The 20600-nt window shown below is 41.8% G+C and overlaps 1 protein-coding gene across 8 annotated transcripts in view; it reads right to left on the reverse strand.

The window, feature by feature from the left end:
• The window catches only part of grin1b (glutamate receptor, ionotropic, N-methyl D-aspartate 1b), a 37174-nt gene extending 20005 nt beyond the window's left edge, over positions 1-17169 (reverse strand). For 2 of the 8 annotated variants that reach the window (XM_064354497.1, XM_064354496.1), the window contains exons 1-14: positions 16492-17169; positions 13621-13755; positions 13183-13359; positions 7889-7951; positions 7103-7200; positions 6467-6588; positions 5536-5710; positions 3939-4083; positions 3365-3451; positions 2465-2600; positions 2131-2258; positions 1136-1300; positions 674-792; positions 92-204 (exon numbers count right to left, since the gene is read on the reverse strand). In XM_064354497.1, coding sequence (XP_064210567.1) covers positions 92-204; positions 674-792; positions 1136-1300; positions 2131-2258; positions 2465-2600; positions 3365-3451; positions 3939-4083; positions 5536-5710; positions 6467-6588; positions 7103-7200; positions 7889-7951; positions 13183-13359; positions 13621-13755; positions 16492-16740 — 1912 coding nt within the window. In that variant the 5' untranslated portion in view covers positions 16741-17169. The remainder of the gene's footprint in view (positions 1-91; positions 205-673; positions 793-1135; positions 1301-2130; positions 2259-2464; positions 2601-3364; positions 3452-3938; positions 4084-5535; positions 5711-6466; positions 6589-7102; positions 7201-7888; positions 7952-13182; positions 13360-13620; positions 13756-16491) is intronic. The other 6 variants (XM_064354499.1, XM_064354500.1, XM_064354501.1 and 3 more) reach the window with 5 other exon arrangements.
• Between the last annotated feature and the right edge of the window lie 3431 nt (positions 17170-20600).

The following is a 20600-nucleotide window of genomic DNA, read 5'->3' on the forward strand; positions in this document are numbered from 1 at the left end:
AGCTCACAGAAATGCATGAAGAGTGCACAGTCTGCAGGGAGCAGTGAACAGCACAGAGCTCCCGCAGTACGAACGGCATGCAGGTGCTCACCTTCTCCGATCCCAGAGTTCAGCAGTACTCCCCATGAAAACCACATGGCAGAAGACAAGGTGAGGGCATCTTCTTCTTCTTCTTCGCTGTTCACTTTGAACCTTCCAAATGGGCTGCGTGATCAAACCGTGGAAAGGGCCCAATGAGAAACACCAAAACGTACCACCCACCAGCTCCGCCCACTCCCCAATGTCCACACCTTAACCCCCAAACCCCTCACAACATAAGCCAGCCCCTTCAAATTTGTCACTAGATGGCCCTCTTTCCCCTACACGCCTATTTTATGGGTATAAACAGATGGAGATAGTGGGGAAGAAAGAGAGGGAGATGGATACAGAGAAATGGAGAGGGTGGGATAGAGGCCGAAAGAAGAAATGGCAGAGGTCGAGAATAAATTTAAAAGAGTAGCATACTAGACACACCAAACACCCCAAGTGCTATTTCCTTAGGTTTGCCCACTGTTTAGCATGACGTCACTTCACAACTAGGGGGACAAATGCCTTTGCATAGAAACTACAGCCAAGCCCAGAGCGCATTAGTGAACACACCCTCAGAAGAATACGAGGGAAAGCCCAGTCGTACCTGAACCGGTCTAATAGGTAAAGCATCACCGCCACCACATGTACCGACAGACCCACCAGCAGCCACAGCGTGCTCTGAAACGGTTGCATGAACGAGTCCAGCGTGCTTCGCGGTATTTCCTGCAACACAAACGGGAACGCCGTCACCCACGCATCCTCGCGCGTAGGCGCCGCGCGCCGCGGCGACGCTTTCAAAAAGAACATAGCGTGGCACGCCGAGCGAAAAAAAGGACCGAGGGAATGAAAAAAAAAAACATATTTAAACGTTTGGCTCGAGCGTAGGTGCAAACCGCCCGAGGATAAACAGATACAGTAGCCTGTCAGAAAAAGCCAAATGTTTTTTTTTTTTTTTGCTTCCTTCTTAATGGAAAAACGAGAAACCGCCCCCACATTTGTGGATAACCGTGGGAGAGGAGCCATATGCTGGTTTTTTTTCTTGACAGAGAGCGAGATTGTGGCGTACCTTTTTAACGAGGATTGTCAGCCCCTGGTACTTAAACGGTTTGGAGAACTCTATATACTGGGCTCGCTCGTTGTTTATGGTGAGCGGGGCGACGATCATGTCGGCCAGGCCGCCCAGCAGTTCTCCCATCATGCCGTTCCACTCCTTCTTGTTGCTGTTATTTACCTGAGGCAAAGAGAGACCGGGATCAGACCCGCCTGCTCCGTGGCAAATGAAAATAGACGTTTCCTATTTCTGTGTATAATAATATGCCTTAGCATGTTAAGTACTTTGAGTCGGGAAAAAAAATGCTATACAAAAAATGTGAAAAAATCATACTTGGCAGTGGAATGGACTTAAACAAAGGGGGTTTGGGCTTGCCTTTGAGACACTATGTAATTTATTTTTAATCAGACTTTTTATTCTTAGAATTAGCATTTAATTTGAGTTTGTCCGGTAGGTTAATGACATGGGTTACAAAACCTTCTAAGCTGAGATATTTTAAACTGGAATGAGAGTAAACAGACTTGGCTCACTACACTCATATTCATGCATACCGATAGACTCTTCACCAAACCAGGCCCCAGCTTTGATTCACCACCCCTCAACTGACTCTTAGGGTACTGAATGTCCCATAACCACTAAAACCCGACAGTACTGTCTCTCCCGGACTCTCTGTATGGGAACTGGGCTCCTATTTAAAGTGCTTAAATTAATCCTCTTCAGGGAGTTCCAGCTCAAACTCAAGCCTCAAAACCTGCAGCAGTAAATTTTTAATGGTTACTCCCTCAACAGAAATACCAGCCCTCTAAATAATAGCACAGAGTGAGCATGCCACTAATAAAGAGCAAACTAAAGTATTTAACTAAAACTTTATTTCCAGTGGCATGTCTAATTATTTGTATGCTAATAATGATCATGTTAATAATAATAAAAGAGCAAAATTCTATAATGTGAGTATCGCTGCTAAATCTAAGTTAGTGTGGGGTCATTACTGTGTTTCTATAGAAACTTACCCGCTCCTGTGTCCCAAATTTCCCATCGGCCACCAGGTGAACCTCATACGTGAAGTTCATGGTCATGGCCAGCTTGATCAACAAGTCAATACAGAACCCAAAACAACACTGAGGCACTACGGGACGTCCTGTAACACAGAAATAACAGGCCGCATGCTGAAAAAATCCTGTCATTTTACATACAACAAATTACACACACACACTTACACACACATACTTATATACTGATAAATATATTTGTACGTGTAAATTTGTCTTTCAGCAATCCTCTGCACTTGGCATTTGATTTAAAGGAAATATTCAATGGCAAAAGAAAAGGACTTTTTTTCTTTACCAGGGATAGTTTCGTTGGGCCCAGTGCAGATAACCTTCTTAATTAAGACTCCATTGACTGTGTACTCTTCTTTACATGTGCCATCCAGCATGGTAGGTTTCACATACACAAACGGCTCCTGATGAATGGTCACTATCTACAAACAAAAACGGAAAGAAGGATTCTTACGTTAACATTTGATTTTTAAAGGACGGAAACTCCACATCGGGGATTATCTCTGACTGTATGACTGAATTGGTTTGCGGCTGCCTCCCCCGCAATAACACTAATAATCCCAGCCATTCACATCTTATTTACAGTCCACTTCCCATTGCCTGGGCTAAGTGCTCCCTGCATCACACGAGCACATTCCTGCACAGTTAGCACAGGCAGTCTTCAAGTGCACTGTTATTGGAGTTGCTCCTGGGCAATGTCACAGTGACAACTGTGCCAGCCCCGGTCACTGTTAGCTCTGGTTTCTGTACCAGAACAAGCAGCACAATATCTTACTGTACCCCAGTGCATTAGCAGGACAAACCAAATGCAGCCTGAACTGCAGAGGGCTTTTAGCGATAGAGCCCCTCAGCATGAATAAGTACATGAGCCACTAATGCGCCCACTAGCACAAACATGAGAGTAGGATTATCTCCCTTAGAAACCTGGACTTTTAGCTCAAGGAAACACGGCAAGGTAGTAATTATAGTATATTAGTATAGCATACAATATAAAGCATAGAATATATCATAGATAAGACAGTGATCATTGCCATACATAAGTAAGCTTTCAGCAGCGGAATACTTGCTAGCTAAAACCAGTTTAAACAACAACTTGCTGATTTGGTCTGAAGTGAAAAGCAAATGATTATGAGCATCTAGCCAGCAGGACATGGGTTAAGACGGATGGAGATGGGTAGAAATGTACCTTCAGCCTGGTGGACATCTGATATCCTCTGGGTTTCTCCGTCTCTCCACCAGGCCAGATGATCTTCCGCTGGCTATTCAGCACCACCTGAAGGGCCGACCAACGTGGTCAGGTACGATCGAACCACAAGCACCACTTCTGAAACATACTTCCAGATCTCTCATTTATGAAATTAACAGTCGCTTCCAGTTTCCAAGAAACGTATTCCCATCAACAGAATGCATTAAGAGTGCAAAAGCCTCCAAGTATCTTAATCGCTTTACCACTTCCTGTAAGGAGTCTACTGTAATCCTTATAACCCTCCTGTCCTAAGACCGAACACCCATTTTTAAATGTAAATGATCCCACTTGATCTCTGAGGGGTGAAATTGTGTTCTAGAACACAAAGTTGAATGCCTTTGTGTGAGATGCTTTCCTGAGTCAGAATTCTTTCTTCCTTTTTTCACACGACCGACACTGAATTACTGTAGATTCGCCTGCAGAATTCCAAGGCTGACTTGTCCTAGACTGAAAAACACCATCTGGAGTATGAATGTGTTCAGGTGTGATTGACAGACTGAAATAATCTGCGTACTTGTGTGCCATTGTAGACTCCCACTTGAACCAGCCTGGTCTTCTGGTAATTCAGAATGCTGTAATGGGCAAACTTCCTGTCTCCGTCGTCATTGAACTCCACACGTCCTGTCAGGCCATCTGGGTACTTGGATGACATCAGCACTCTGAAGCAGGGGGTTGAGAGGAAGGGAGGGGTAAGTTTTGGCTGCTACACAGCGTAGATTGCCCTTACAAGCACAGCAATGTGAAACAAACACAATGTTGAAATCCATTGATATCAGCATGGCATACACAGTAGTTTCTTTATTTTGGTATCAAGTCAAATATTCATAAAATATTCATAACTTTGACAATAAGTACAAGTTAATCTGACCCAGTAACTCTATGCAGCTTGTTCGTATTTCCACTCTGACATAACACATATTTCTATTTCCTCATTATTATATGCCTGGATCTTACAAGGGGAATATATTTTCATTTCATCAGTCAAGTTATTTTTATACATTCTCAGACAAAGACAGCACAGAAAGAAAAATTTGAATTTGTTAAAATACGGAGAGAAAAAAGACAAAAAGACTCCACTAATAGTACCAGTGTCATTAGTTGGCGACACCATTCAAAATATAATGTGTGGCTGCTATATTCTTAAGAAGTGTTGAATTCTTTGTCACTTTTCATTTCAACCCAAATTTGGTACACATGACTCTACTAATTAGCAGCTCAACAAGCTCTTGAGCTGTTGAATGAGGTGTTTTGTTAGGGCTGGAATGAAAACCTACAGGATGGTATATCTCCCAGAACACCAATTTACTTAACGAATTGAAAGGCTGCCTAGCCACTTATGATTTGTTAATCCAGCTAGATCAGCCAGTCCCTCCCTCCCTGGATGGTTCCTGTTGAGGGTATAGTTCTCTAGCAGGCTGATAGCAAAGAGCTAGAAGCTTGCAAAAGGAGGCCAATAATATAACATAATCTAACTGCTACTTACTCCTTAAAAAGCTGCCCTCCTTCTCCCATTGGGCCTAGCTGTCGCTTCCCCTTTATTCTCACACTGGAGAAGTAAGTTTCTAAAATGCCAGAGTGTCGTGTAAAGCTCCAAAACTTTGTGACTGGTGGTTCGATCTCGATGATATATGACGTAGCTACAGTATATTGTCACTGCCTTTCAAGGTTATGAAGTTCCTCATCCGTGGACTCATGTTTAAAACAACAGGGACTAATGTCCTCAGTGAAATCATCCATGATATCCTATTGTTTGCAAAAGTCATCAAAAGACCTGCATGCACTATCTACGTTTCTATGTTTCACCAGCTAGCTATCAGAGAACCATATTATTTGTGGACCAATTCACCATAAGTTATTTTAGGATGAAGTTCCCCTTTAATTTATTCAGTCAGTGAAGCAACTCATCATTTCTCTGTTCAGTCTGTTTGTCATTGTTTTTCCTTTTAAGTCGACAGCAACGGGAAAAGTATTTACAGCGTCACCCTTTATCTTTTCTCCCTTCATTATTCTTTAATGGCCAAATGAAATCCAGCATAACAAATCAGACAGCAGTTGCTGTCAAGTCAGCTGTCAGTTTGTACTCCTTAGTGTACAGTGAGCCGTGTACACACCTTTTAAAGAGAGGCCCAGTCCTCCAGATGTTCGTGTTCCCTACGCATCCACGGGGCGGCTCTGTGATGTTCTCCTTCTCGAAGAGCTCTTGGATGGACTGCGCCACCACTGCCACGGCATCGTTGATGTGCGCTGACTCATTTTTGCCATTGATCAGCTGAAGGCCGATCAAACCTGCCCAGTCAACAGCATTACAATCAGTATGCTGCACCCTCTCTTTTGAAATACAGTTACGTTTGGGGAGGACAGGGAGTCAGTCGGGGAATGTGCATATAAAAAGTCTACAACGCATGCCCGGACACAAATATTTGGTAAATTAATAGTTATTACTAGTTTGGTGCACAATCACTGACATTTCCGTGAATATAAAAAGGGGAAGATCAGACAGACGCAAGTGCAATAGCCAGAACAGAAAATGCAGTCGCTGCTTACCATTACATTTCAGTTACAGGGCAGTGTGGAGGGTTGTAAAGCACCCTTCATAAATTCATGAGAACCAGGCTATTAACGCAAGCAAAATACATACAATACAACGTAGGCTACAGCTGCTGTGGAAAACCACAGCCTCTGGTTTTGGGTGAAAACATGTATTTCATCATTTCTTTGCCAACTGAAAAAGAAACTGACACATTCAGACAATAAACAACTGTTAGACATTCACCTTAACAATGCTGTGAAACGACACCACTCGTTTAAAACCTTTAAACATTTGAATGTTTAAACGTTTAAACGCTTAACATGTAAACAAACACCGAGTTGCCATGGTTTGATTAGAAGCAATGTTTTTTGAATTAAGCCCCCTATTTGACGGAATGATTGATTAAATAAACAAACAAATAAATAAATAAATAACACATCGGTAAAAATTACAACATGAAGCCAGCATGTTCCGGAGTCTGTGGAGGCACGCGACGCAGGAGCGGTACGTACCGTCTGGAGCCTCGCTCAGGGCTTTACCGGACATTTCTCTCTCTCCAACCATCCACACGTAACCGGAGCCCGTCATGTTGAGCTGGCGTGCCGCCTTGTAGACCGCAGCCGCTTCGTCTTCGCTGGAGTCACAGGAGAAACAGCAATGGCAACGGTCTCTTTTGTAGTACCTTCAGACTTGATTAGTCGTTTTTCCGTGGTGCCGTAAGCAGTCTATATGGCCTCTGAGAAAATGAACTTGAACCAGGGACTGGCTCTGCCTCAAAGTTAGAAGGACATATGCACATTATGCACCCTGTTCTAAATTTGCCATCACACCCGGCAGGGTTAAGATGACGTCGCCCAGGTAATGAATTATTATTATTATTATTATTATTATTATTATTATTATTATTATTATTATTATTATTATTATTATTATCCATCCGTTATCTATACCTGCTTAACCTGTGCAGGGTAGTGGGGGTGCTGGAGCCTATCCCAGCATGTATTTGCGCGAAAGGCAGGAATACTCCCTGGGCAGGCCGCCAATCCATCACAGGGTACACACACCATTCACTCACAATTCTATTATTATTATTATTATTATTAGTAGTAGTAGTAGTAGTAGTAGTAGTAGTAGTTCCTGGTTCTTACCTGGCTGAGAGGATGATGACCCGGGCCTCCAGCTCTTTGGCCTCTTGGAGCAGTGCTGTGAGGTTGGTGTCTTGGCTGAACATGAGGACTTTCTCTGCCTGTGATTAAGGTAGACAATCAGCCAGGAAGGCCACTTTCACTCTCGTGAACCATGCTCTGTTTAGCTCTTTTTTCAGTATTTTTTTTTCTTTTTTCTCTTTTTGTCGAAAAAAATGAGAAAAAAATCCAAGAGAATCGGTTCAACCAAAAAAAGTTTAAGCTTGAGAGGGAAAAAAGGTCTGCATTTTTTTGCATGCAAACTGAGGATCATCAAGACTCCAAAAAGAACGTGCATGTTAGAGGTAGAAGGAGAAGAAGATCGATGCAACTGGAAATCAAAAATAGGTGAAGGGAGGGGGAAGGGGTGGTGGTGGTGTTTTTTTTTTCCCAAAGAAAAAAATTAAAATAAGAAAATGCTGAAGAGGTAAGACTCAGTATTTGAAGAGTGCCTGTCCCACACGACCAGATGTCCACAAAGGAACAGACTTGCAAACTTGCTGATCTGAACACATGCATTCCTTTAAAAAAAAATGCGGGGTGTTTTTTTCTTTTTTTTCTTTTTTTTTTTTCCCAACACAAAAAAAAACATTCTTGATTTTATGAAATCAAAAAAAAATCTCAAAATAAAAAAGGCGTGCTACCAAGATAAGAACATTTCTGGGTCGGTTTTTTGACTGCTTGATTGGTTTCTAGTTTTCTACGTTTAGAGAATTGGTGGGGCGGCGTGCATTAACCATGCAAATATACCTTGGGTCCTCGCTTGTTGTCATAGGACAGTTGGTCGAGGTTTTCATAGTTCCTGTTTTTATTCTGATGAATAATGCGCACAGAGAAGATATGCAGACACAGATATTAAATATTATAAACAGTTGAAAAATGGCGGCAGTAAAAGCATTCCAACAAATCTCCACTTTTCTGCTTCAAATTGGAATCCCTAACACTGGGGCTTGCAAAACATCAAAGAGGACCACTGATGCACGCTAACTGTACACTTAGCTTCTCAGGGCTGCAGGCATGCTTATCAGAGACCCTTTCTGTCTCCTTATAACTTTCTCATTTCTTATGTATGTGTTTAATTGCCTGGATACAAGAAATATATATATATATATATCCCCACCATAATTAAATTGGAAGGGGTGGCCTTTGCCTTTTAAGAGAACTCCTGATTTGCCAGTCAGGTCATAAAAAGGCAGGCATTCTGTTCCGTGTGGAGCAAGCCACTGTCGAGTTTGGGCATTTGTCTGGGGTTCTCTGAGGCTCAACTAAACTCCTCCCGATATACATCTGAATGCAGAGCTATGCAGCTTCTGTGCGAACTCCCCAGACCTACCCAGTCATTTCCAAGCAATGCAAAGGACGCAGGGTAAATGCATTTGCGATAAACGTGCGATAAACATGCAAAAGCTATTTCTTTGAATGCCGACCTTACTGAACAATTCCGTGAATTAAAAATCCGAAACATTTGCATTTTGCTTATTTTTTTGTTTATCTGAAAATCTCCAGCTCCCCCATTTCTGAAAGGCCCGTTGTCAGTCTAGTTACTTGCAATGAAGTGACTGTAAACAAAAGACTTCCCAGACATAAAGGTGATTACCTAATACTCACACTTGGTGTGAAAACTGCCACTTTTACATCTACAAATATCTAGGACAATTTGTGACCAAAAATCCACCACAAGTCCCTGGTTCAGAGCAGTTCTGCCATTTGACCTTCAGGTTCTGAAGCAGTAGTTGAGATTGATTGCACAGTTTTGACCTTGGAATTATTAGCCGCCATGCCGTCTCCAAGGCTTCCATTATGCAAGAGACATCTACCTCAATATAGCCACAAAATGGACACCGTGACTAAGCATGCGTGCCCTGATCGCTCTCACATACAGTATAGCTGCCGTCCCAGAGCTATTCTTTGAAGCAGAATTTATGCCCTCTCCGTACAATGCTGTGGTGAATACAAAGCAGTCTATTATGCGGTCTGTGGAAAATAATGTTGAAGTATAATTTTGTAATCTCACGTTAGTTATTGATTCAGATTCCTTGTCAAATTGAACAAATTAATTTTCCCTGACTTATTGCGTCTGTTTGGTGCCAAGGAAATTGTATTCTTGGCTGAGATATTCTTGGTTAGTAATGGGAACAGTGCACCTTTTCATTTATTTATAATTGGACTAATGACTCCCCCTGTACTCTGTGTGTGTGTTCGTGCATGGGTGTGTGTGTGTGTGTGTGTGTGTGTGTGCGCGTTTGTGTATGTGTGTGTGTGTGTGTGTGTGTGTTTGTGTACATGTGTGTGTCTTCCAACAGAAACAAAAGCTTTGTTTATTTTATTCTACTCATGACTTTTATTGTGTTTGCTGGAGAAGAAAATGCGAATTAATTCCACTCTGAAGCATCAACCCATGAACCCCACCAACACCATACCTACAGTGGCTCTAAGTAAAGAGCCACATTCCATCTGACAGAACATTAAAATTCATCTGACAAATTCATGAGTGGATTTGAGTGTCTATTAAATTCACTCTTTTCGGGTGTTAAGTGATGACCATGCACAATGTTATGCAACTTACTTGAATTTATTTGAAATGTGTGTGTGTGTCTGTGTATGTGTGTGCATGTGCATGTCAGTGGGTGAGTGTGTGTATGTGTGTGCGAGCATGTGTGTGTGTAAATATTGTTCTCAAATTACTTTAAAACTCTGGGCAAATATAGAGTGAACGCTATGGAAGTTTAAATGGGGAAGCATATTTTAGAAATACTGTCTTATGAGAGAGAATTACTATATATTTAATGCAACAACAAAAATATTAGCATAAAAGCGAGGTACCCAAGTACTATATTGGCAGAATAGATACATGACGATAATCAGTTTTTGGCTTTTGTTTTTTTCTTGTGTGAGGGTCTGAAAACACTATTGGTTAGTCACAGATGAAGAAATATTAAATAATGTAGAATAGTTAAAATGCAATGAAGGTTGTTTCAACTTGTAACTCAAAGAAAATAACATATCCCATTCTCAGACATCAGAAGGTTACCTCTACGGTGGTGTCACCTACCTTTCATCAGGGTTTCCTAATTCTCCGGTACGGTTTTCCTGCAGTGTTGCATGTTGTGATTCATACTGATGCAACATTGATCAGAGCTGTGCTAACGAGGGGTTAAGATCCCCGAAGGATCTCTTTTACAGACGTAATTAAAGCAAGATGCTGGCAGGCCATTTAACTTGCCTGCAGTTTTAAATAAAATATGAAAAATGCCTTGTTCATAGGAGTCATCCTAAATAGGACATCCATTTTTAATTTAAGATTACAGCACGGACTCGGCAAGGACATGTGTTTGGGGGGGGGGGGGGGTTCTTAGAATGTAAGCTGTTGCCATCGCTGACCTATTCTGGAAATCAGGAGCTGAAGAACTGCTAGAACTCAGACCCCTGTGACTTTTGACCAACAACGTTCCAATAAAACAACTATTCCTCCGAGAATACGTCAAACTTATTTTTAGTATGGCAGAAGGTTAAAAATGGTAGACCTCAGATGTGTCATCAACAGAAATGCTCCCTGTTCTGAGGTAATTAAGAACATTGATTGGCTGAACAAATGACTCATTCCGTTTATTGCTGACCATACATTAGACTATATTTATTTTTATTCTGCTGGAAAAAAAATATGCTTCTATTGATGAATTACAAGTGAACCTTCATCTTTAATAATCCAGCAATGAAAATCCTTGTTTGAGGACTGGGCATTGTTCCAGCCTTTCGCTGAAGAGAACTTCATGAGGGCGCCCTGCCTTTAGTCAGTAGATCAGTCCCTGAAATCGATTTTGATACTGTAGACGGGGTCGGCTCCAACATCGATGGCTTCGCGTTTCCTCGGAAAGCGTAACCCCAGGCAGGATGAAACTCCCAGACTCCCCCAGGCCACCCGTTAAACGCCCAGGGTACTGCCTTAAAGCCAAGCATGTGACACATACATGTTGACCAACATGCGGTCTTCCTGCACAATGCAACCGTGCACTATTTTAACCACTGTTTTAACACTGTTTTAACACTGTTTGACCGCTGTTTTAACACTGTTTGACCGCTGTTTGACTCCTGCGGCTCTCCTGTACCTTTCAGAGAAGATGGAAAAAGCTGTTGCTCTGGCTTTAATTCTATTGCTAAGATCTGTAAATTGTGCGAATCCATTATTTATCATATTTGCATGTGTAGGATAGACCTTAATGGACCCATTCATTGGTGACGTGGTTTGATGTAATTGTGCATTTCTGGGTATTTAGCACATGCATTAACACCATCTAGTTATTAGGAATTTTAATAGCTATATTTTTATTCAGGTATATTCATTACTAAATTAAAATGAAATATTAAATTGGTCCTAAACACGAGTATTTTCAAAAAATAAATCAAATAATAGCATTATGAATAAGGAAAAGAACAAATTAATTAAGAGCCACATTTATATTTGTTGTCGTCATTCATTGCATAAGTTTTCTGATTTTCCCTGGTCTTAGGATTTATTTTCTTCTTTGCCTCATAAGTGTAGAAAAAAATGATCAAGGTGTGAAGAGACGTGGTTTGCTGATATGCTTTGATAATAAATTGTTTTTAGAAATAATAAACTACATAAATATATAAATTACGCAGGAGTGAATGACACTTCCATTTACAGTAGCATAAACCTATGAATATTGTGCCATTTATTACAACATATTAAAACAACAATTATAAGAATACAGCTTATGATTTAACCAACAAATGTTAAGAGCATTGACAAATCTATTAAAAAATAGTTTGTTATTATTATTATTATTATTGTGATTGCTGTTGTTGTTGTTTTATCATTATTAATGTATTATTATTATTATTATTGTTGTTGTTTTATCATTGTAAAGTTATTATTATTATTATTATTATTTGTAGTAGTAGTAGCATCAAAGCAAAAAGTATGCAGATAAATCACAGAAATCCACAAAACACATCAACATAAACAGGCCGTAGGTGTATAGTCTCTGAAACAGTACCTACTTTGTGCATGAAGCTGCACAACAAATATAATAAATTATAAATAAAAAAGAGGCCAGCCAGATTTATGACAAGTGCTCCTCACAGTCCAGTTCATCTCAAGAGCTGTATCCTATGAGTGTGCTTAAAAGCAAGAATGTGACATATGACGATAACCAAGGTCTCCTTCATGGTTCAGCCAGAACATGAAACGGTTTCATTTGTTGGCACATCAGCAAGAGCGAAAAACCCATTCCAGGAAGGCTTTGAGATCAGATCAGATTAGCAGTGGGATTGTGGCCAGCTGTGCATTCGCTGCCATTTTGACGGTTTTGACGGCACAAACCCTCACTGAGATAGAGAATATGTGACCAGAGAAGGCACAGAGCTATGAAAACCACAACACCTGTCCATATCTAAACGCCCCAGATCAAAGTGATAGCACAGAGAATCACACCTGATTCTGCCGGCAAACAGACCCAACCCTCTGCCATTTTCGTTGTGAGATAAGAGGATCCTGAGATGAAGCCGAACACCAACACTTTCTGCTTCAATCGGACCAAGTGGAGTCGCACAAGACACATCCTGTCAACATTCATGCCCATTACATAACCGGCTCCACCACTCCACACTGATACACACCATTTCAAAGCAAGAACAAACATCCAAACAAGCAAAAAACGATGTATCAAGCTGCTTAACGATCTGGAAATCGTTGATTTTTTGCACAGCCCCAGGTTAAGTATTTTTGCTCCCGGTGTGGATTGACACATAGGAGAATTTGACTATGGCAAAAAATTAACGTGAGATGAGTAGAAAATACAAAGTTTTGTCAGATAAACCACTTAAGACGCTGTTGATGCCTCTAGCATAAAAAATGTTTGCCAATGTTACAAATGGAAAGAAATGCGTTTACACAACAGAAAAGAAAACAGTTACATACATAGAAGACCACTGAGGTATTAAAGTACAGGATACACATGTACAGAAGACGCGCGCGCACACGCGTGCGCACCATGTGACTGCCGTCGCGCAGCGCGTCTCACCTTGGTCTCCCTCTCTTCCAGCAGCGTCTCCAGTCTCTTCTGGGCGGCACGCCCCTCGTGGTCGTCGCTCACGATCAGGATGATGTGGTTCCAGCGGAACTCCCGCATCATGTCAAACCACACCTGAGCCTGGTGGGAGTACGGAGGCACTGTGCGCAGGAAGGACAGGTGGATACTCTGAGAGAGAGAGAGAGAGAGAGAGAGAGAGAGAGAGAGAGAGAGAGAGAAGAGAGAGAGAGAGAGAGAGAGAGAGAGAGAGAGAGAGAGAGAGAGAGAGAGAGAGAGAGAGCTTTAATGTCTTGTATACATGCCTTTAATGTCTGTCACCACACTGGCAGCATGCAGATTAGAACCGAAATGGAAGGAGAGGCTCCCAGTGCCCACTGAACAAATGGGGTAAAAGGGAAGACCAGGCTCACCATGCAAGCAGGAGCTCACCTTGTCTGAGTAGATGGACATGCGTGTAGTCAGCCCCACCACTGGGATGCGGTAGAATCCAGCAGTGTAGGAGACGGGCGTGGGCGTGAGGTGGTCAACGGACTGCGGTGGGTGACTCACCAGGATTGCGTACACCTGAGGGCACAGAGTGAGCGTTACACTATTATGTAAATAGCCAGGTGAGGCGGTACCGCCCCCTCCAAGGAGATGTGAAGGTGCATATTTTTCTCCTTTGAAGTAAATTGTCCTTATTATGTGTTGCTGTGCATGTGTGTGTGCTTGTGCCTGCGTCTGCATCTGTGTGTGTGTGCATGCATGTGTGTATTTGTGTGCTCATGTATGTCTGTGTTTTATTCAGTCTTCAGAATTAGACTGAGGTCCTAGAATAAGTGGAGCCCGGAATACTCACAGGCAATGCAATGTATGTGTTTTCACTGAACTAGAACATTGATAAAGACATGTATTAATAGAAAAACATGAACAGGAGACAAATAGTTTGGGGGAAGATTATAGCATTCACAATGGGTACCAAACAACATTGTTACCACACATTTACTGTACATTTATGTGGGGCTTATACAATTATCACTCAGTTTGATTACCAGAATGAATTAGTAATTATTGGTTAGATCAAATCATATCATATCAATTTCAAACATTTTGTAACAACTGGCAAATCATTAATAACAGTTTGATGCTAGTACAGTATGTAGCCTGTAAACAATAACATTAATGTTAGTATCTCTACATGCATGTGTGTGTTTGGGGCGGGGTGAGGTGTGCGGTGTGCGGTTTGGTGTGCGGGCGAAATTGTTTGATGGTAGAGTACTTGCATGGTGCTGTTTGGGCGACAATAATCTTTTAACTAAGAGGCTCAAAGCACGCGCAGCATCACGGGCTTTCTTTTCACAAGAACAAAGCAGATGTTGATCTTGCCGCCATGTTGGCCTCCTTTCTAACTGGAATGAGATTCCGTTTTCCTTCCAGTGAAGAGCCCGATCTGGGATCAGCTGACCCAACCAGTATAACGGATCTAGGGTCAACGCCTAGGGGCTCTACGCCATCAGACACGGTATGGGCTACGAGTATATAAACCATAAAATCAGTGCTGCCGGATGTGTCACTTTTTATTCCTCTTTATTTCAGTTTTTCCACTCGGTTTGAGTGTGAGAGATGAAAATGCGTTATAATGATATCCTTCTCCCTGGAGATGGACGGCAATGTATCATATCTTAGCGTGGATGTGAATACGTCTGATGCGTTTAAATCAAGGGGCATTCATGCCCTATTTAATAACCTGGTTCTTATTCCGCTTTATGATTTGGCAAAGGGAGATACATTGCTAATTAGGGGAACTGTCGACTTCCAAATATTTACCCGTCCATCACAATTAAAAGCATTGTCTAGGTTATATTTTATACTTGTTACTTCTCTGTATGTTCTGTAGAGGTTGATACGTTGTGAGACTCTTTTGGATATGGGGATTACAATAGTGACAACTGCGTCATATAGGCATTATCTAGGCCTATATCGCCACAATCGTCACTTAATAGCCGTCGCCATCAATATTATGCCTGATACAGTCTCTTAGTCTAAAATAGTTTCAGAAAACATTTTGCATGCATCGGGCTTGCAACACAAGTATAAAAAGTCTATGCATAAAAACTGAAGAAGACCATTACTTAGGCTAAATCTATACAGATAACGTCAATGCTGAACAATGCTGAAGTAATGTTGTTCACAATGTATCACTGTGCTCTGTCACGTACACCAACAGTAAAAATAGCAGATGAATGAACATGGAGCGGGCGAGGTGTCCTCAAAATTACTTTCTATGTTAAAACGGATTTTCTTTTAATTCAATAAACCTTTTTTCAATTTTAGAACATTTGGTTTGTGTACAGAAAGCGAATGGGTTATATAGCCTACGAATTAAATCAACATAATATCAAGAGGTAGTCTATATCAACTACAAAATTTATGGCAAACATTGCCAATGCACATTTTAACCGATTTTTCTGAAGCACAACGTGAAATGTTGATAACCCGTGTTGCATGTGGTAAACAATAAAAAGAATCACAAAGTTTAGGTTTGTTGAACATCATGTTCTCTGGGGATCTGATTGCACGTAGACTACACATAAGGTTGCAAGAACATTTTCATCGACATTCTGATTTAGGCTACTGAGCATTCAATTGAGAGATTGTTCAGAAATTTAATTCTAGAAGAACGGCTGTTTAATATGTTTTTGAAAGAACAGTTCCTCTGTAAACTCAGATGAGCAGTCACATCATCTTAATAGGCTTTTGGTAACAGGTAAACAGTGGAACGTACATTTGAGGATTGCTTGTAACGTTATCCTTTATTTTAGGGTTCATTTTTATTTTTTGTTGTTGGTTACAAATATTTGCTTTTTATCGCGCTATCCTGCGTTTATTTAATGTGCTGTTTTATTCTATCATGCGTTTATTTTGTCTTTTTTCTTCAAAAGTGGGTGTAACTGGTTCAATACAGTTGGCTACTATTCGTCATTCATGTGTTTTAAACTGTCATAGCGCTGCTTTCTCGACAGCTTGTCTGATATTACACCCAATGTTTTCCACAGCCCATACAGGTCATCTCAAAACGTACGCTTTTGGCGAATTTCCAGTTTTTCTCTCCAAATGTTCATGCGATGTTGTTCCATTAAATATTGGCTTGTTTTTGTCTTTCAAATTAATGTTACAGTACGGTAGACTACCAACTGTCTTTACATATCATTGAGCTGCGCATATTTGTATATGACCTTTAAACATGTGGACGTTCTAAAGAAAATCTTTGCAAAGATTTGATGAGCGTGGAAAAGCATGTTGTTACTACTGCTGAATTACCTGGCTCGAGATGAGATCTTCGCAGACGGAAAGAGCCATCTGAATAGCGTTGGGTTTGTGGGTGACAGAGATGGCGTTCAGCTTGAACTTATCTTTTCCGTATATGTTGTTGGCTTGGGCGACCGCGTCCTTGAACACCTGTTCATACCTCTTCTGACTCAAGACGGCGCCGATGTTGACCATCTTCGGCTCACAGCCGCCACGCGCAAAGGAGCACGAGAAGAAAATGGCAAGCAGACACAGACGCATTTTGTGTAAAACTCCGTAGCTCCGTGATCCCGGGTCTCGTCTTTTCCTGCTGTCAGTGGGCTGGTGTGTCCGTCTTTTATCCACGCTTCTCTGACCGCCTCCAGTCCCAGTGTACCCGCTGGAATGTGGTTACATTAACATACACTGCGAAGGAATGTGCGCTGTTTATGTGTGAGTGAATCGCTAGACAATTAAAATCTAATTTATATTCTGCCGTTCATTTCCTTGTGTTTTCTAAATCCTCAGCAAATCCTCCGTTTGTTTTTTATGTGTGATGAAATTCTATTCATTCTAGAGGACCATACAATGCTTGCCGTCAGCTTGGAGAAGTGCATTTCGACCCCCGTTCGCTTCTGCCTCGGCACTGTCCGAGGTACTGTTGGGCTGTGATACAAATGAGCGAAACCTGCGTGTGAGCGGCTGTCCGTGGTTCTGACCACGGTGCCTGCGCACTAAGGCGCGTGCCCGCCCACGGACCCCCACTCGATATTCCTTTTGTGTTTTGCTTGAACGATCGAGTGGTTTTTCCTCTATCTGAGTAACGAATCATTTCAAACACAGTACCTGGCTCTTTATATAGTTCTCTTACAGTTTACTGTCAAGTAAAGATGTAATCGATGTAATACTGGCTTTCAGTGTGACAAGGTAGGAAAAACTGGTGAATCAGCACGTTAACAATGAGCACATAAAATTATTATATGTACATGTGTATGGAGAAAGAGAGACAGTGCCTGGAGCTCAGAATAAGACGGCAGATGTATGTTAAATCTGTTCATTCTAGTGAAATAATTTTTTTTTGTTGAACGCCACCTGAGAGATCTGCAAACTGTAACTGTAAATCTGTTCACTTTAAAATTTCACTGCCCTAAAAGCACCACACCACCAAGCATATGTCACTGTTGATCAGTGTTCTTCATCTACGGTTGTTTCATTATATAACCACGTTATCCGTGGATTAATCTCCACAATCATGGACAAATCCACGTACGATTCTTTTGTAGATTGCATCGATTTGTCTAGAACGTATGAATAATTTCACAGTACAGAATATGTGAAGCCAAACCAACAGGGCACCAGTCACCTCTTCATCCAATCCTATTAAATGATTCATAACCGTACATGCTCATGTTAAATGAATAATAAATGCATTTAAACAATATTTTACATAGTATCCGGGAAAACAACGGGATTATTACAGCAATCGAAATAAAATGTTTTCTGCTTAGACATAATATCATGCTTAATCCAAATGGGAGGTGCATCTATTACTGGGGCTCCACAGACAGAACGCTCCAGAACAGTAGAGCGAGAAATTCAACCAGACCTCGGTTACCAAGGAAACAAGAATCTCTGGCTCAAGCTAGTTTTTTAAAACGGCGTAATCGGTGGTAGTAAACGCTTTTAGCATCCAAAAGAATAGGACAGACCTTAAGAATAAAATACGCAAGGGCATTCTCAATATTTGCGATGTGGGTAGCCTAAACTGGGACCCATCAGCATTTCATTTTTTAATGAAGCCTGTGGATTAAAGAACTATTATAAGCCATGGAAGCCACTGAAGCAGACATCGCCTAATGGTAACTACTGGCGATGCCGTAATACCATGTCTAAACCATAGCGTTATTGTATTCGTTTCCTGAATCTTAATAGGAGCTGGAATGTGCATCAAATATTTTATTTATAGACCTCTCTCGATCTCTCGCTCTCTTATTTTTATTTGTTTTTCTCTTTTTGGGGGGAGGGCGGTATTACTTATGTATATTGGGGGGGTGGGGTGCGGGGGGTTGGTTGTTGTTTTTTTGTTTTGTCGTTTTGATTTGAATTTGTTTCTTTCTTTTTATGTTAAAAATGTTTGGACAAAAATCGTATGTCTCCTTTAACTGTCAAAATAAAGGGGAATCAAAGATACCCCTCTCTCTCTCTGTCTCTCTGACTCTCTCTCTCTCTCACTCACACACACACACACACGCACACACAGACGCACTGTAACAGTTGGAGCCAGTGTGTGGTTTTATGTCAGACCCACCGAGGACTCTGATCCTGTCCTGCTGAGAGCCACACAATCAAAGGGCCGGCGTGGTTCCTTCTGGCCCGCGCCACGTTCGCTGCCCCTCCCCCCACCGCCCTCCGCATCAATAAAACAGCGGCAGTCGGTGTAACAGCGGCTTCATTTAACGCCTCTGCTCGGCGACGGGAAGTCCTCACATACGCTCGTCACTACAGCGCCCGAAAAGCAGAAGTGCCAAGGTGACTACGACCTCACCATTCACACATGCACTCACACGTGCACAGACTGGTCTGCACACTCTTTCACACGCACGCCCTCATACACTACACTAGTGCCTACAGGCATGCACACAAATGTGCAAACGCACACCGGCACACGCCTGCACACACTCACACACAGGAATATGTGCATGCATAAACAAAAATAGGCACAAATGCATATACACAACGGCACTCCGTAAATGCATACACATGCGTGAATATTCACATACACTTAAATGTACTCACATATCAATATTGACTGAACAGCACCCGTACATACATGCTCACATACTACGTGTACTATGTACCACCGCAACCACAATACATACTAATGTAAAAATGCACGTGCAGCCACTGCACATATATTATGTACTTCAGGGACAGGCACACAGACATTAAGACAATTCAAAATCACACAAACGGCAATCCCTCTATCTGTTATCATAATTTTGGCATGGTCCTTAAAGTGGAGATTTCGGTTGTGGACAGAATTAGTAGACGCTGATGCAGCACACCCATGGGAGGAGGGAAACCAGTACGGGAGACACCACATAAATAGCTCCACTTGGGGGGGGGGGTGTGGAGTAGGGAGGACTTGTATAGAAAACTCTCCACTATTCCAGAGCAACCAATCAAGTTTCCACACAATTAACCAATTATCTTCAGGCCTTCTGAGTCCTCGGCTGTGAGTGGCCAAACTGTTCACACGGTTAATTGAAGGAAATCACTGGAAAGCAAGAGTCGTCCTGCCCTATTCAGAAAGACTGAGACACAAGGACCAGGCAGACAACTTGGCAGTAGACCCGCTCCTGCTATAAGATGCTCCGGGCTCTTTTAAATCATACTAGAGTGACTCCCAAACTGGGTCGCTGCAGCAACAGCGTACAAAAGGCACACCATTTCATCACTGGACCCTATGCGGTATTTATTGGGCTCGGTGGAATGAACTAAATCATCCTGTCATATACAGTGGCAGAATAAAACAGCGACAGAAAAATTGAGACTCTTTTGGCACAGAAGCAAAAGCATTTCAGAAGAGAACGGCAACAGATTGCAGAACCGGCATCCCGAACACTAATCCAAACCGTTAAGCCAGTGTTTCATTTTATCCAATCAGGAAGACCTTAAATGCTCCTCGCTTTCTCCTGCATGCTATAGCTTGGATACGCATCACACTGTCTTTCATTTGACTTGGGGAGTAGGGAGCTGGTGCCTACCACTTCTGCTAAATTCAGAAGTGCAGGAGGGGGTACAGTAGAAAGGCATATTAAGCAGATAGCAAGTTAAGCATGAACAGTCAGGCCTCGCTTTCCAGTTGCACACTTAATGTGATTCTTTTGTAGCATATGTTTCCCCGCGTGCATTATTGAAGACCATTACATCTCCAGCCTGCGATGTTTCCTGAGGCCTGTTTAATTATTTTAAAAGTTCTCTTCATCAAGGAGGCTTATTATCATGAAGAAATGAGAGGCACATCATGTCTTTTCTGAACCGTTCTCTTCGCCCTCTTCGCAGCATTCTTTCTGTGGAAGTAGGTGCTTATGTTTGACTGGAACTAGTTTAAATGGTTTTCAAAAAACCTCTTTCAATCA

This window comes from Anguilla rostrata, chromosome 10, assembly GCF_018555375.3.
Source record: "Anguilla rostrata isolate EN2019 chromosome 10, ASM1855537v3, whole genome shotgun sequence".
NCBI classification, from domain to species: domain Eukaryota; kingdom Metazoa; phylum Chordata; class Actinopteri; order Anguilliformes; family Anguillidae; genus Anguilla; species Anguilla rostrata.